Consider the following 15,755-nt stretch of genomic DNA (forward strand, 5'->3'; position numbering starts at 1 on the left):
ATAAATTGAATGAGACATTACAAAATGATATCAAAATGATTTTTATTGCTGCTTATGCTATGTTAATAATGGTCAATTATTTAGTATGTATCATTTCTGAAGCCCAGTCAACACTACTATCAAACAAAAAAAGTTTGGTGTACCCAAATATGGTAGTGATATGATCATGTCCATATGGGTACATCACATTTTTTTGGATAGTGTAGACTTAGCTTTATTTAACAAGCATGAAATCTGATATTCCAAATACTTAGAACTTTACTGTTTTTAAACAACCATATTTAATATCATATTAAAGTTAAAATTGAATTTAGTATCACACCATTGATAATACTGTACAGTGCTTCTTTTAATGTAAATATACTGCCATATTGTTTTATTTTTACTAAGGCAACAATCAACTACATTTAAATTGTGAACAAAAATCATTTTCAATATTGCAAAATTTAGCACACTGTTATCACCATTTATAGGTATTAAGTTTCCTTTGCAATCTTACTTTCTCAGTAGGATTGAGCTCATTTGCATATTCAGGTGTATACAATCTGTCCATTATTAACCACAATCCAGACTACACTGTGAAATTTCTACCAGCCAGACTTTTTAAGTTTAATCAATATGAGATTTATAAGCAGTTTTTGCTACACTCAACATATGAATGAAAGGACTTTTTAAGTACTAAGGGATTTATAACTGTGACTTAGTATTACTATATGTGATTTATGCCAACAGTGTTGTTTGCTAGGCCCAACCCATTTTCAGCCTCAGTGTGTACCAATATGGGATTTATACAACAGTGTTTGCTAGGCTCAATCAAGTGCAATACTATGGGATTTATAACAGTGTATGCTAGGCTCAACCAAGTGCAATACTATGGGATTTATAACAGTGTATGCTAGGCTCATCTTTCTTATAGGTAAGACATTCACTTTGCTATTATTTTAAACAATACTTAGTTGACATCTATATAAACTATTTGTCTTACTGTATTAGTATTCTGATTCATATGTCTCAGTATTTGATTTAGCTAATGTTTCAGTCTGTTACAAGACAATGTTGGAAATCAAAAAGTAATTGGGGAGAAGTCTCTAGAAAGAGAATGTTTTCCTTTAAGCGTGGTTCCCACTAGAGACACAATGGCGTAACGCAACGTAAGGGATTTGAACAATCATTTGTCATTGGTCAACATGTTTGCGTTTCGTCCTAGTGGGAACCAAGCTGTAGGGCACTGAGAAGTGATGTTTATGTACGCAACTGTTTTTGCATTGTGTCCGCCTATCTCAGAATTAAGCATAAGTAATTTTAATTCATTACTGTAAAAGCATGTGTACGTCATATTTTGGGAATATAGGTTTTTAGATTTATTAAGGTGATGATTTATTGTAGCAAACGCCACCAGAAACACCCTGTAAACTATATAGATAACTCCATGCTTTTGAAATAGCTATATTATAGCCAGACTAGCAAACTACAATACTGAGTTAATTTTTATAAATCTTTACTGTTTTAGTTTTAATCTCCTGACGTCATTTTGGCAATAATCATTTTTTATCTTGTTTTAATCATATAAAAATGTTAAAAATTTTAAACAACAGACTTTGTTTGGTAACATTTTGGATACATTAGGATAAATGTACAGAAAATGTGGTCACTTTAAACGGACATAAAAACATTAACAAATCAAAATTGATACCAAAAATATGGGGCTGCAAATTCATAATATCCCCAAAAAATACAGACAAGGTATTTAGTTTGCCACAATTTAAAAACAATACACAGTACACTAAAATGCATTAAAATTGGTCTTTGTATAGTATAAATATGAATTTACAGTACATCATTGAGTATTTATAGTTTAAAATCTACAGTAAATTATTGTAGTATTTTTTAATGAGGAAGGTTTGGTTTGTCTGTTTTAGCAGGTGTAAAGCTCTACCTACACTATCAAACTAGTTTGACAAAACAAGTGTGATGTGCCCAAATATGGTAGTGGTACTGTATGACCAAATATGGTAATGATATGACATCGTGTCCATACATGGACATTTTTGTGTCACAATAAGTTGGATAGTGTAGACAGAGCTTAAGGGATAACAACCATGTTTACAAATGGTTGATTAAAAAGGAACTTAATTAGCCGCAGCTTAAATACAGATTTTGTCAACTTTTTGTCTATACTAGCATGACCTAAATCAAAGCAAGGTATACTATTATAGCTAAGGAATTTTTATCTTGATGAAATGTTAAGTCTGCAAGTCTTCTTCTCTCCCCCATCAAGGACTGTGGGGCGAACGGTCAGCTGAAAAAAAAAAAACAATGTTGAGTCATAGTTGTTTATTTACATGTGGCACTTTAATAAGTAATTAAGATCTAACTAGGACTACTTTAATGAAGCTCTGTCTACTATTATATCAAACTACTGTTGTTTTACAAAAAAAATGTGATGTGCCCAAATATGGCAGTGATACTGTATGCATAAATATGGTAGTGATATGACATCATCATGTCCGTATATGGGCACATCACATTCTTTTGTCACATAAAGTTTGATGGTGTAGACAGATGCTTAAATCACCTAGCAAAACACCTGCATTCTGTATGGTGAAATGGGTATAAACTATAGCGGAGAATCATATGGTTTGTTAAGAAAAACCTACCTGATGTTGAACGCCCAGAAGCTTGACTACGGAGTGCCTGTAACGCAGAGGCTACAATAGAATTTGCTAGGTTTGTTGCCATGGCAAGTAAATTTCTCTCCTGTGCAGCTGTATCTAGGCTCACTGCTCCAGGCTGTTGTCTGTCCACAGTAGACTCTGAATCATTATTTTTTTCAATGTCTCCAAACTGCTGTCGAAAAGCACTTGCTAAAATGTTATTAGCCAGATCGTAAGCAAACTCTTGAATGTGATTTGGTATTTCCTCTTTAAATCTGGTACTTTCCAGTTCATCCGCAAAGTCTGACAACTGTGATCCTCTTCTTGCCAGCTCTCTCTCCTGCTCAATGGATGCACGCCGAAGCTCCTCTCTAAAAATTGCTATATTTTCCTCTGTACAACTTGGTCTTTTTCCAGTGATATCAATATTACCAATTTTGAGTAAATCTTCTGTAAAAGTGCTTGCTGAACTTGGTTTCTTTTCCCGCCGACATACCTTATGGATGCCGTCACTAACCGCAGCTGAAGCTAATTTACTGGCTAGACTATCAATACTTGTTATCTTAGGCCCAGCTCCTTCTGTTTCTTTATAGATGCCGTCACTAACCGCAGCTGAAGCTAATTTACTGGCTAGACTATCAATACTTGTTATTTTAGGCCCAGCTCCTTCCGTTTCTTTATGGATACCATCACTAACCGCAGCTGAAGCTAATTTACTAGCTAGGCTATCAATACTTGTTATTTTAGGCTTTGTTTCTTCGTCCGTTTCTTCAATTGCAAAACGTTTCCTAAGTTCTTCTTCTAGGGCATGTTGGTTGTTTTCAAAATTATTTTTCGTCAGGTAATCCGGTGTCGGGGGTGGGGTACCAGGAGTCGGCCCGCTGTTTTCTCCGGACAGGCGGTTCTCACTAGTGTCAGACATGAATGCTTGGGTGTTTCTATCAAACTTTGTCTTGATATATTTCACATTTCTACCTATAGTTTCCTGTGTACTTATTAAATTTCCTTCACTGACTTTGTCATGCACAATATTTGTAGTTGGCTCAGGAAGTTCCAATTTGTGGTTTTGTCTAAATAATTCCAAACCATTGCCAATAACCTTTGACTGATCACAACAGATGGTGGAACTTGTTGCTAGGCAACCTAAGTCTCCTAAGTTCCGTCTGCTACCATTTGAACTTTTCAACTCGTTTAATTTCTGAAGAGCGGCCTCAATAACCATTTGGGAAAATGCATTTACGTCAAAATGACTATTATGAACATCGTTTTTGTCCCGTGTCCCGCATTTCATATTACCTAATTCAACGAAACTGTCTGTTAATATTTTGTCAACACATTCTTCGGCTGAGAAACTCTTTTTGGTGACGATTACAGGGCTGCTACTTGCGTCGCTCAATGAATCAATTTTAATAATTTCATAAGAATCACTTTCTTTCATTGAAGACATGGAAGAAATGATGCTATACTCTTCTTCATTTACTGACCCGAAGCTGTCTAAATCTAACCGGTCATTGATGATGTCCTGAGCATCTTGTAACGCCAATTCAACGACATGTCCTGCAAGGTCATCGACGGCTTCAACAAAGGACGCCCTCTCTTTTTCATTAAAAATTTGTTGTCTACAAGTTTCTTCTGTATTTATTTTGGATTTTTTCTTCAGCATGACTTCGTTAATAAGTTTTTCAACGAGATTGCTCGCTAGTTTCTCTATTTTTTTGTAACTGATTTTCTTTTTCACGCCACCACCACAGCACTGAAAACCATTTGCTGTTGCAGTCGTAACCCTTTCTGCAGAATTCAATTTGCCATTGCTTGACGAGAATATCAAAGATATGCTTTGTTCTACTACATTGTCTGCCAACTGTTCAACAGAGTTGACTTGAGATGATGTGTCGTCCGAGCTGAGTTCAGGAGTAATACTTTCGGGGGTGGGGCGTAGAGCGATGGGCCTCATGGCTACGTTCACAGGTTGTTTGGCTTCAAATTGCTGTATTCCAGGAACTAACAGAGAAGCAGTGTTCAATCCATGTGATACAACGGAACACGCAAGAGTGGCAGCGAATTCTTCCACATGTTGTGAATCATCTTCATTGATTGCCGAAATCTTCTTGCCGAAATATTCATCCATTTCAGATCCAAATTCCGACAGACTTGTACTGTGATGAGATGAGAGTTCGTTGGAGCTACGTCGACGCAGCAAGTTGACGTGTAAACGGTCCGTATCCTGCGAGTAATACTGCGCAAGATTGTGCGCTAATTGCCCCGCCTCTGTGAAGCCAGCTTGCTCCCGTGCATTTGATTGGTTTGATGAGTTGCTGGAATTTTGAGATGAACGACTATCGTCAGAACTACGGCGCAGCTTATTGGTTCGTACAGCGTCGTATATTGCGCAATTTGTTATAGCTTTACTCAGTGAATTACTGTACCCCGACACAAGTTCATATGGTGACAGGAAATCTGCAAAAATTATTGAAAATTGGGTTGACTTTTAAAATCTAAAAATCTTAAATTTAAAAGTATATTTATTATTAATTTTAACTCACTGTCATTTGTTTCTGGTGCAGTTTCATAATCACTCTCTACCGAAACATCTGATTGGTCATTGGCATCATGATAATCACTATCCTGTTCTTCTTGTCCAATTGATGAAGGCTATAGAAAACAATATGTTTAGAACATGACCCATATCAATTACTGTATATATTAGTTCTAACCTAACTACATATATTTTAGAATTCAAATGACATGTACATTTAACATTTTAATTAATAACAAGTTAGTATTATTATCATAAAACATGTTTTCTAATGATTTTAATGTTTACATTACACTGATATTTATGATACTGTACATTTAAAATCATGAAGAAACAAACTTATATGGACTTTAAATCGGCCTACTTTAAACTTTAATAAACCTTACTTCAATCCACAAGAAAGAATTTTAGCACTATTAAAATTGAACCCACAAACTACAAGTACTTACTTGACCAATCTTCATTGCACACACTAATACTTACTAATATATTTTACTAAACCTCCAATAATGATGTAAGTCCATTAGAAGGAGCAATAAGCATTTTCCTAACTTTTTAACCAAAACAATCAACTTAATACCAACCTACAGTATATAAATCAGTTTTAAAATGAGCAGTGGGCTGTACACACGACTGGTTTAACTACTGATTATTTTTGATAGTCTAGTAGTCTTTATTGTAGTTTATTTTTAGCACATTGAAATAGGTTTATTTTATTATAGATGGGCTTGATATCCTTTCAACTCTCTTAATATCAATTTACTATGTAAACTCACTGCAATATTGTGTTCTATTTATATGACTACTGTAAACAATATGTGGCCATGGCCTGATAGGTTGTAAAAGTTTATTGATGCATGACTATTATTAGTTTGACAAGAACGAGAGCTATAAATAGAAACACTTGACAGATTTAGAGCAGGATGAAAAAAAATATTACAAATATTCCTACATTTATGTAGACAATAGACAGTATGTGTGCTGAACAGCCTGCTGATACAGCAGTGTATCACGACAAATTCTATGATACAGTGTACACGTGTATCACATGTGATGCCTTATTACACAAACAAGCTGATTCTTGGTACTGTATCTATAATTTGTCTTGTATCATGACAAATTCTATGATACAGCGTCACACATGTATCACATGTGATGCCTCATTAGCCTAAGCTAACCCTAACATAATACTGGACATACTATGCCATTAGTGGTAAATAATACAGTACAGTGAATCGGAACTGGATGATCATCTAAAGCTCTGTCTACACTATCAAACTGTGACATGCCCAAACATGGTACTGATATGACATCATCATGTCCATATATGGGCACATCACATTTTTTTGTCACATGAAGTTTGATAGTGTAGACAGAGCTTTAGTTTAGTAGTGCATAAGCATCAGCTGTCAAATGAGACGTTACGCTGTTGACCTCAAGAAAAAAATGCATAGACAAAATTCATATGTTACCTTAATTGTTAATCAATCAATCAAATTGTGGTTGGCTATCTGCCACACCCTAAATAAATCCAATCCTCCAGAGTTAAATAGATATTTTTAATATTCATTTGCAATGCTGTGTACACACATAGCTGTCTCTCTCACACATAGCTGTCTCTTTTTGTCTCCTATCAGCTTTTTGTTGTTTCTTATCCTCATTCTCCACTGACTCATTAATCAGTGGATATAATCAATATCTCTATAGCAACTTACTTTCAGACCTGCAATGTCTGATAGTAAAATATATTTTATGAATTGTAAAATATATTTTATGATAGAAAACGGCGTAAATAAATGTTTTACATCGATCTTTTAAATTATATTTTGAAATTCTAATTTAAAATGCATTATTTAGCTTATTTTATGTATTAATAAAAAAAATCCTGAAAACGGTACATAAATTAAATTTGATACACTATTCTAGATGAAGTTTCCCACTACTGTACTGTTACATGACATCATTAGATTTAAAAAAAAAATAAAACTGTATGCAATATACTACTTTAGAAAGCTGGGAAAATACTTTATGTTTTGAACTCTTTATATACCATTAGGGTATGCCATGGAGGAAAATCTTGGGTATCCTTACTCCTAAAACGTGGTTCCCACTAACAACGCAAGGACATAACGCAACGCAAGTGAATTGACCAATCACAAGCGATGGCTTATTCGCTTGTGATTGCTAACTGTCTATAACTTCGCTTGTCATTAGTTAAAACGCTTGCGTTGCGTTTACGTCCTTGCGTTACGTTCTAGTGGGAACCACGCTTGAGGACGATCAAAGAATTTATTGATTGAAACATCGAGTAACGCAACAGTTCTTTCCAGATTTTTATATACGTGGTGTACCGCAAAATAACCACAAGGGTTACTAATCAATATTGTAATAAGTAACACATTACATTTGTTGGTCTTGATGATTTGACAAAAAAAGTGTGAAAGTGCCCAAATATGGTAGTGATATACCCAAATATAGTAGTGATATGACATCATCATGTCCATATATGGGCACATCACATTTTTTTTTCAAATAAAGTTTGATAGTGTAGACAAAGCTTAAGGCGATGTATTGTTGCCATTATGAGATTGGATATTCATTTTACATTTGAGGAATTTCTCCTCTCTATGAATGAATTTTTTAAAAATTGACTGCATTCTTTATAACTTACTTCTTCAATAATGGTTAGATTCAATGCGTGACCTTTGACCACTACTCCGTCACGTATCCCAGAAATTTCAATGACGTCATTGGCTCCAATTGGTGGCAACAGCAGAGACGCAGGTAGCAGGAGGGGGCATAAACACATGCCTTTGTTGGTGTGTTCTGTTGTTTTAAGCTTCAGAAAAGAAAATGAGAAACGTTACTTGGAGTATTGTTTGGTAAACTGACTTAATAATAATAATAGTTCACTCTTATATAGCACATATAAGCAAGCTCTCGATGCGCTGCACACTATTACCCCGGTCATTTTTTTGATCAAACACGCATGGAAACCTACTCCCATAATAATGCAGCTAGTAATCAGCGCAAAGTTGTGTCTTGATCTGGTACCGGTACCCATTTATACACCTGGGTGGAGAGAGGCAATGTAAGTAAAGTGTCTTGCCTAAGGATACAAGCAATGCAGCGAGAGTTAGATTCGAACAGCGATCTCACGATCAGTAATCCAACGTCCAACACACTGCGCCACACACCCTCAAAACTTAAACAAGATCCCCTACTGGGACCAACATTTCATTCTCAATCTTTGTACCTTTAAAACATGCTGGTTAGGATCCTTGTCACGCTTCATTGCATCCACCTTTAGTTTGAAGACAACCTTTCCTAAACATGTTGAATGGCCTGTACCTATATCCTCAAAGAACTTAAAAACACAACGCAGTTTCTCGTACATAACATCTCTTGATCGTTCAAAGCTGAAAATGAGACATTTTGATGAATGATATGGTAATATGCTTATAATAAACATAAATTCATATTCATATACAAATTAAAACACTTGTACTTACACTTTTCATCAGTATCTTAAATGTATGATTCTATGTGAGCCTAATTTGTTTATATTTTATATTCAACATATTGTATAGGAATTATATTATATATATTGGTAGTGGTATGCCCAACTATGGTAGTGATATGACATCATCATCATCATGTCCATATATGAGTACATCACATTGTTTTGTCACATAAAGTTTGATAGTGTAGACCATGCTTTAGGAACCTTGTCAACATTATGCTTCTGCAGGTACTGCAGTAACTACAGATTTTGTGCATTACTGCATTTCCTTAAAGACCCCTTCCCTGCAATTTTGGACGTTTTTTGGAAAATAATACATATATATCACTTTAAAAACATTAAACCATGACATTCCTTGTCTTAAATGTACGTTTTATGGTAAATTATGATAAAAAGTGAGAAACAATGCACTACCTAAGTAGCTCGCGGCGATCGACCTCTCGTGGACGGTCTTAGGCCTAGCCTAGCTAGGCTTAGTTTTGTAGGCCTAGCTGGTAAACATCGATAATGTACGAACATCGTACGCTAGCTATATACCTAGCCTGACGTTGTATAGTTGCTGCATTAATTGTCTTTCTATTTTTGCCAGACTCCGTTGATACAAATTGGGGAAAACCCGGTATTTTCGCTGAAAAGTTAGGAGTCTTCCATTTGTTTTGGCTTCACGATCGATCGAAAAGTGGGCGAATTACAGGTGAAAAACAAAAATATCAATCCGCACGCAATGCATTTTGGGATTTATAGCGGGCCGCTATAATTATTAGAATCGATTTATTTTTCACATTTTTAACCGTTTAAAGACGAAAAAAAGTTATCGCAATAGGACCATATAGTATTATTTTTACATTAAATATAGTTTGTGATCTTAAATTAGATCTAAAAAACGTAGGGAATGGGGCTTTAAAATGAATTTTAGTTTATTTTAAAGTAGAAATTTATGAGGCATTCACTGCAATAAACAATGTGTATGAATAATTGTACTCTTTGCTGCAGTAACTGCAGTAGAATAATTTTGATATCGCCACTTACCTTGAAAGAAACGAGACAAGTGGATGAACTGTTACTTGTTTTGGTAGTGGTATGGTACACAGAACACAATTGGCCATCAAGCTCACAAGGAACTCACTACTAACAGTACTTGTAAGTGCTGAACTACCGGTTTCTAAATAAGTATAAAAAAATCGAAATATTAGGGGTTTTATCTTAAAGCTCTGACACTATCAAACTTTGTGACAACAAAATGTGATGTGCCCAAATACGGTAGTGATATGACATCATCATGTCCATATATGGGCACATCACATTTTTTTTGTCACAAAGTTTGATAGTGTGGACAGAGCTTAAGAATGTACATAAGATACTTATATATATTTATAATATTATTAAGTATATCACTGTAAAAAAATTGGAAAAATTTGTGAGTGTACTGCTACTCAGATCACATGGATTTACCAAAGTATTATGTATGAATTCAGTCTAAATTAGGGGATGGGATTATACTTAAGCATGGGATTATACTTAATCATGGGATTATACTTAAGCATGGGATTATACTTAAGCATGGGATTATACTTAAGCATGGGATTATACTTAAGCATGGGATTATACTTAAGCATGGGATTATACTTAATCATGGGATTATACTTAATCATGGGATTATACTTAAGCATGGGATTATACTTAAGCATGGGATTATACTTAATCATGGGATTATACTTAAGCATGGGATTATACTTAAGCATGGGATTATACTTAATCATGGGATTATACTTAAGCATGGGATTATACTTAAGCATGGGATTATACTTAAGCATGGGATTATACTTAATCATGGGATTATATTCAGTCTTGCGCTGTATTATGGTTGTTTCATACGCACACTCCAAAATTTACGATACAATATTTAATAGCACTAGTATGTAATTGTTTATATAACTTCTGGTTGAGAAGACTGTTAATTTAATTAAAGTTATAAATCAAATTTGTGTGAATGGTTCAACGGATAATTTACATAAACAAGCATAGATTGAGTTGTGTGGGATCATGCACTCTGGTTTTGTGAAAATTAGATATGTCGTACAATAAAGCCCTGAGAAATGAGATGATATGGTTCTTCTTGTCAAGACGTCCATGTGCAAAATTCGCCCCTGCATAAAAAAGTCTTCATCTTTTTTTAAAAAAAGTAAACCATTACTTATAGTGAAAAAATAGAAATATTGTTATTTTAGGCTCAACAGATACAGTACTGTAGGTCTAGGCCTACCTAGGCTGCCACGTACTCTTGACCCTGAGTACTGTGTGACATGTTTGTTGAGTATGTATCTTCCCTCAAAATATTGTTCATGGACAAGAACCAAATACTGCATTTCCCATGGCCTAAATGTACAAGAGTAGGGTACTACCCAGCAGTTAATCTATTCTATTGAGCATGGGGAGACAAAGTGAGGTACAATATCAAGATGAAGTAACTTTTGTTTACCATTTATTTCCCTGTATGTCTGCCAACTCTCCTTCAGTTTAAATTTGTTTACTGACTGCGCAGCTTTTGCTAATACTGGTAAAACTGTTTGTACTATTTTGCATTGTTCATCTTTTGATGCACCTTCAAACAAAAACTTCTCTATAAGATGATGAGGCGTGGATGCCGATTCCGCACCGTGAACCCGACGGGCAATTGCCAAGAGGGCATCTGAAGCTTCTTTGATGCTACGAACATCAAAAAGTTTGCCAATCAACATAGAAATCTTGTTCCAATCTGGTCGTTCACAGGGTAGACTAAAACAGTGTGATTCCATTCTAATACTTTTCTGTCAAAAATAAAAAATAGAGTTTAATAATAAAAGTCTGTCTAATATGGTATATTATTATTATTATTATTAATTTAGGATCAGGTGCTGTTTTCGGTCACCTCGACTTGTATGGACTATACCATTATAAAAAGATGGAAAAATAGGGATGTCCCATTTATTAATTGAGTGTGCTAATGTGTTAAAATAATGCTGCTTTTGTTCTTTTGTTTAGTGCATTATGTTTCAGCAACAAAGGGAAAACAACTACGCCCTGCATGCTGTAAAATTATTTGCAGTTTTCAAGTTAATACATTTCATTATTGGTGCTCTTTATTTCTATATAATTTTTTAGGTATCCTTCCCTAATATGGATATTAGGTGGATATTGATTTTTTGGGTTTTTCAACTGTTTCTAGGCGTACTACTACAGATCTAGGCTAGGTTGACATTACTGAAAATAAACTAGCATAATCTAGCTAGGCCTAGGCCTAGGCTACTCCTACGTGGCCGATGGGCCCACTCCCACACTGACTGGCATCCCAGCTGAGCCTGAGCTACCTATCTATGCTAGGCCTACGTATGGAAATATTAATGTTTTACACTAATTTTTAGATACAATTCACCTATTCAACATTTAACAGAACTAGTAGGCTTACGTTATGGATATAATGTAACTTTGATTATATTATTTAGGTCAATTCGCTAGGTAGGCCCCTCTCACTCATCAGCAGACAATCAGCACAGGTCCTCTTTCAACACTGAATGTCGAGTTTTGTTTTCTTTTTGCACGACGTTTTGTTGATATAGCGTCCTCTATTAAATCGAAAACTTTGGATTCCTGGTTTTATCAGATTTTACACAGCTTTCACGCCCTTTGTATTTTAAAAACATTAAGCGTATTTCCTTTTAATCTAAACATTATTAAGCTTAGTCTTTTTAATCTGTATTGGATGTACATTAACATTTAGCATGGTATTACATTTTTCAATCTATTTTCGACTTGAAATTAATCAACTTTATTTAGCTTGTATAGGATAATGTTAAACTCTGTCTACACTATCAAACGTTATGTGACAAAAAATGTAATGTGCCCATGTACGGACATGATGATGTCATATCACTACCATATTTGAGCATATCACTACCATATTTGAGCATATCACTACCACATTTGAGCATATCACTACGATATTTGAGCATATAACTACTATATTTGAGCATCACTACCATATTTGAGCATATCACTACCATATTTGAGCATATCACTACCATATTTGGGCATATCACTACCATATTTGGGCATATCACTACCATATTTGAGCATATCACTACCATATTTGATCATATCACTACAATATTTGGGCACACGTACAGCTTTAGCCTAGCTGAAATTAGATACAATGTTTCCGTAAAATGCGGTTCACTCTTTTACGGTAACCTGCACTGTTTCTTTTTATTGTCTACAATGATAGGGCTTGTTTATGTTTTGTCTAATCAGCCGACCCCAAAAAAATCAATCAACGATAAAAACTAAATTAAAAAAATGTTAAATTAAAAATGTAATGTGTCATCACATTCAACGAATTGAATAAAAACCCCAACCATTAACTTTCAACAAAAAGGTATCAGAAAAAAGGGTGATTTAATAACTTGGCAAATTCTAGTTGCTAAATATTTTTACAGTCGGTCTATTGTATTGTCCCCAAAACATGAAAAATATGAACTTAAAATCAAACTTTGAATACAGATGCATTTTTGTAAACAAAAACAAAAACGAAACAAAATGATTTCGCTTATAAAAAAGGAAAAAAGGACAAATGAAGGGTAATTTGAGAAACCCGTTGACTTCAGACAATTTAAAAAATTAAAATTGGGGTCAGGTATTTTTGGTCAAAATAGGCTTAAATATTATGTGACATGAAAAATGGACATTATATTTAAATGGCAATTTTTAAAAATTATAGTAGAAACGAGCCTATCTGCAATGTTTTGTGCGTTTAAACGATCTTTACAGTGCAGCTATTCATTAAATCGCTTGAGCCACCATTTACAATTGTAAAAACATTATTTTAACAAATAGATCGAATTTTATTTTGTTAGGATCAACTCATGTGAATCATCTTCATTTCGAACATACACTATAAAAATGCACGATTTGACCTTTTTAATATCAAACATCCATTTACATATCCGAATCCCAAAGGGTTGGTTTGTCATTATCTCCTCTGCAGCCACTACTATTGAGGCCTAGTAGTACAGGAAAACTATGAAATATGGTTGAAAAAATTGCAACAGAATTTATTTCACCACAATGCATTTCTATAAGGTCCCTATATGAACATACTAAAAGTCTAGAAAAATCCAGGTAGGGGAAATAGGTTTTTTTAAACAAAATGGCCGCCAATGGCAAAAATTCCTAAAAAAGGACAAAAAAACATAAATGATAGATCTAATTACCACTTTATAACAGTTTTTACAATGGTTTATATATTTCTTTACAATTTCGAAGATCTGACCTACAATAAACACATTATTTTAAGTGCTGTTAATTAGAAAATGGCCGAAAAACAAATGTTTAAGTATCTAGATATATCCCTATTGTTATAATAATATATAAAACGCAGTCCTTCCTATGCTTAATACATAGGATTACGGTGTCTATTAATAAATCAGTTCATTTACATTTGTACTGTTATAACAATACATTACAACATTGGTAGTGCCAGTGGGGAGGGGTATAGGGATGGGAGATCAAATGAGAAGGGTGAGGGAGTCCGTCCCTCCATCCCCTCTCCACAATTGGCTATTTTTTATGTAGACAATATGATGATATTTCCTAATATAAAACAATACCCCATTGAGTGCTGTTTCAAGGATTTTCATTTTTAAAAGTGAGTAAAACTACCCTTTACCGGTATAATATTATCGGAACCTCTGGGTGCGCTCCCATTGATGGCCCAGCCAATTGATGCTGGCTGCGCTCTCCACCCCCCCCCCCCCTCATCGGGAAAATCCTTGCGCCACAATCTATTACCGTATTTATTCGGATAAACGCTACATTTAGAAAAATCGAATAAATTCCCCCCTCCCCCTCCATAGGACATCATTTTGAATAACCTACCCCACCGCACCCCCTCCCCCGCTCCCATCGGACATCATTTTGAATTTATTTCCTCGAATGTACGCCCCGCCACATGCATATTATACACAATATTGTATTTTAACACATCTCTATTTGTAATAGAATTCACTGAATGGTGTTGTATTTGTTCATATCTAAAGGGTGTATTTATTTGATTATACACGTTTCCCACATTACACCCACAAAAATATACGCCTCTCCGAATAAACTCCTCACGACGATTACACGCCCCCACTACCCTCCTTAAAAATCAACCACCAAGGGCATTTTATTCAAATAAATGCGGTAATTTCACTTTCATCTTGTCAGTATCTCATCCTCCATCTATTGGTGGGGAATTGAGCATGTGCTGATGCCGTGGCATTCTTAAAAAATAGTGGAGCAGCAGTCCAAACCATATTTTCTGCAACGGCAATTCATTTTACTACAACCTTATTTATAGGTACATCTAATCAACTTTAATAGTTTCTCTGGTGCTGGTAGTCAATTTGTCATCAATACTTTCCATCCCTAGTCTGTGGGTTGAAGAGTATTTCCTATCCACTGCTATACCTGGTAATAAAGACTCACGAAATGAAATTTTGCAGCAAGGGAATAGATTTGCTTTTTGCAACTTTCTCAAAGAAAAGAGGCTGTCTAAAGTCTCCATTGACTTCCCTCCATAATATATAATATAATATAATATATAGGTACCAATGCCAAATTCCTGATGCAATGTTTTCTTTTTTTTTTGGAAACTGTTTGGTTTACAGAATTTGACATACAACTCCTACTGTGATGTGATGATTTTTAAGACCAACACCTTTTCCTAACCAAATTTACTTACGGCCCATAATTATAGCCATTAAACACAATAGTTTACTTTGCCTTCACATAACGTAACAAACATACATGGTACATAATAAGTGTCTTGAAATGTTGCTGTTTCGGGCCAAGAGGTTTGATGTAGCAAACAGTGGGCAGTGAGATGAAGGTTTCTGAGTAGTCTAGCAGTGTGTATGGAGTCAATGGAGTAAAAGAGGGCTGCAGGAAAAGTATAAGATTTTTTTTTTGACCAAATGAGGCATTGTGTATGACTGTCTCACATAGATGATGAAATAGTATATGTGAG

At 34.8% G+C, this 15,755-nt stretch overlaps 1 protein-coding gene across 1 annotated transcript; it reads right to left on the reverse strand.

Moving 5' to 3' along the window:
* Positions 1 to 25: 25 nt before the first annotated feature.
* Positions 26 to 12,254, reverse strand: LOC140049955 (uncharacterized). Its single transcript, XM_072094909.1, has 8 exons — positions 12,159 to 12,254; positions 11,193 to 11,520; positions 9,743 to 9,875; positions 8,447 to 8,609; positions 7,862 to 8,029; positions 5,198 to 5,306; positions 2,658 to 5,111; positions 26 to 2,299 (listed from the first exon to the last, which is right to left on the reverse strand). The coding sequence occupies exons 2-8, from the start codon at positions 11,506 to 11,508 to the stop codon at positions 2,274 to 2,276; spliced, it is 3,369 nt and encodes a 1,122-aa protein (XP_071951010.1). The 5' UTR covers positions 11,509 to 11,520; positions 12,159 to 12,254; the 3' UTR covers positions 26 to 2,273.
* Between the last annotated feature and the right edge of the window lie 3,501 nt (positions 12,255 to 15,755).

This window comes from Antedon mediterranea, chromosome 5 (genome assembly GCF_964355755.1).
Source record: "Antedon mediterranea chromosome 5, ecAntMedi1.1, whole genome shotgun sequence".
Classification (NCBI taxonomy): Eukaryota; Metazoa; Echinodermata; class Crinoidea; order Comatulida; family Antedonidae; genus Antedon; species Antedon mediterranea.

What these genes read in the sequence shown, in the direction of transcription:
- LOC140049955 (XM_072094909.1), bottom strand. Translation starts at nt 11,508, where the DNA reads ATGGAATCACACTGTTTTAGTCTACCCTGTGAACGACCAGATTGGAAC. An exon ending in GACATACAGGGAAATAAATG is followed by an intron (nt 9,876 to 11,192) that starts GTAAACAAAAGT and finishes ATACTTATTTAG; the next exon opens with AAACCGGTAGTTCAGCACTT. An exon ending in CTTGTCTCGTTTCTTTCAAG is followed by an intron (nt 8,610 to 9,742) that starts GTAAGTGGCGAT and finishes TCTCATTTTCAG; the next exon opens with CTTTGAACGATCAAGAGATG.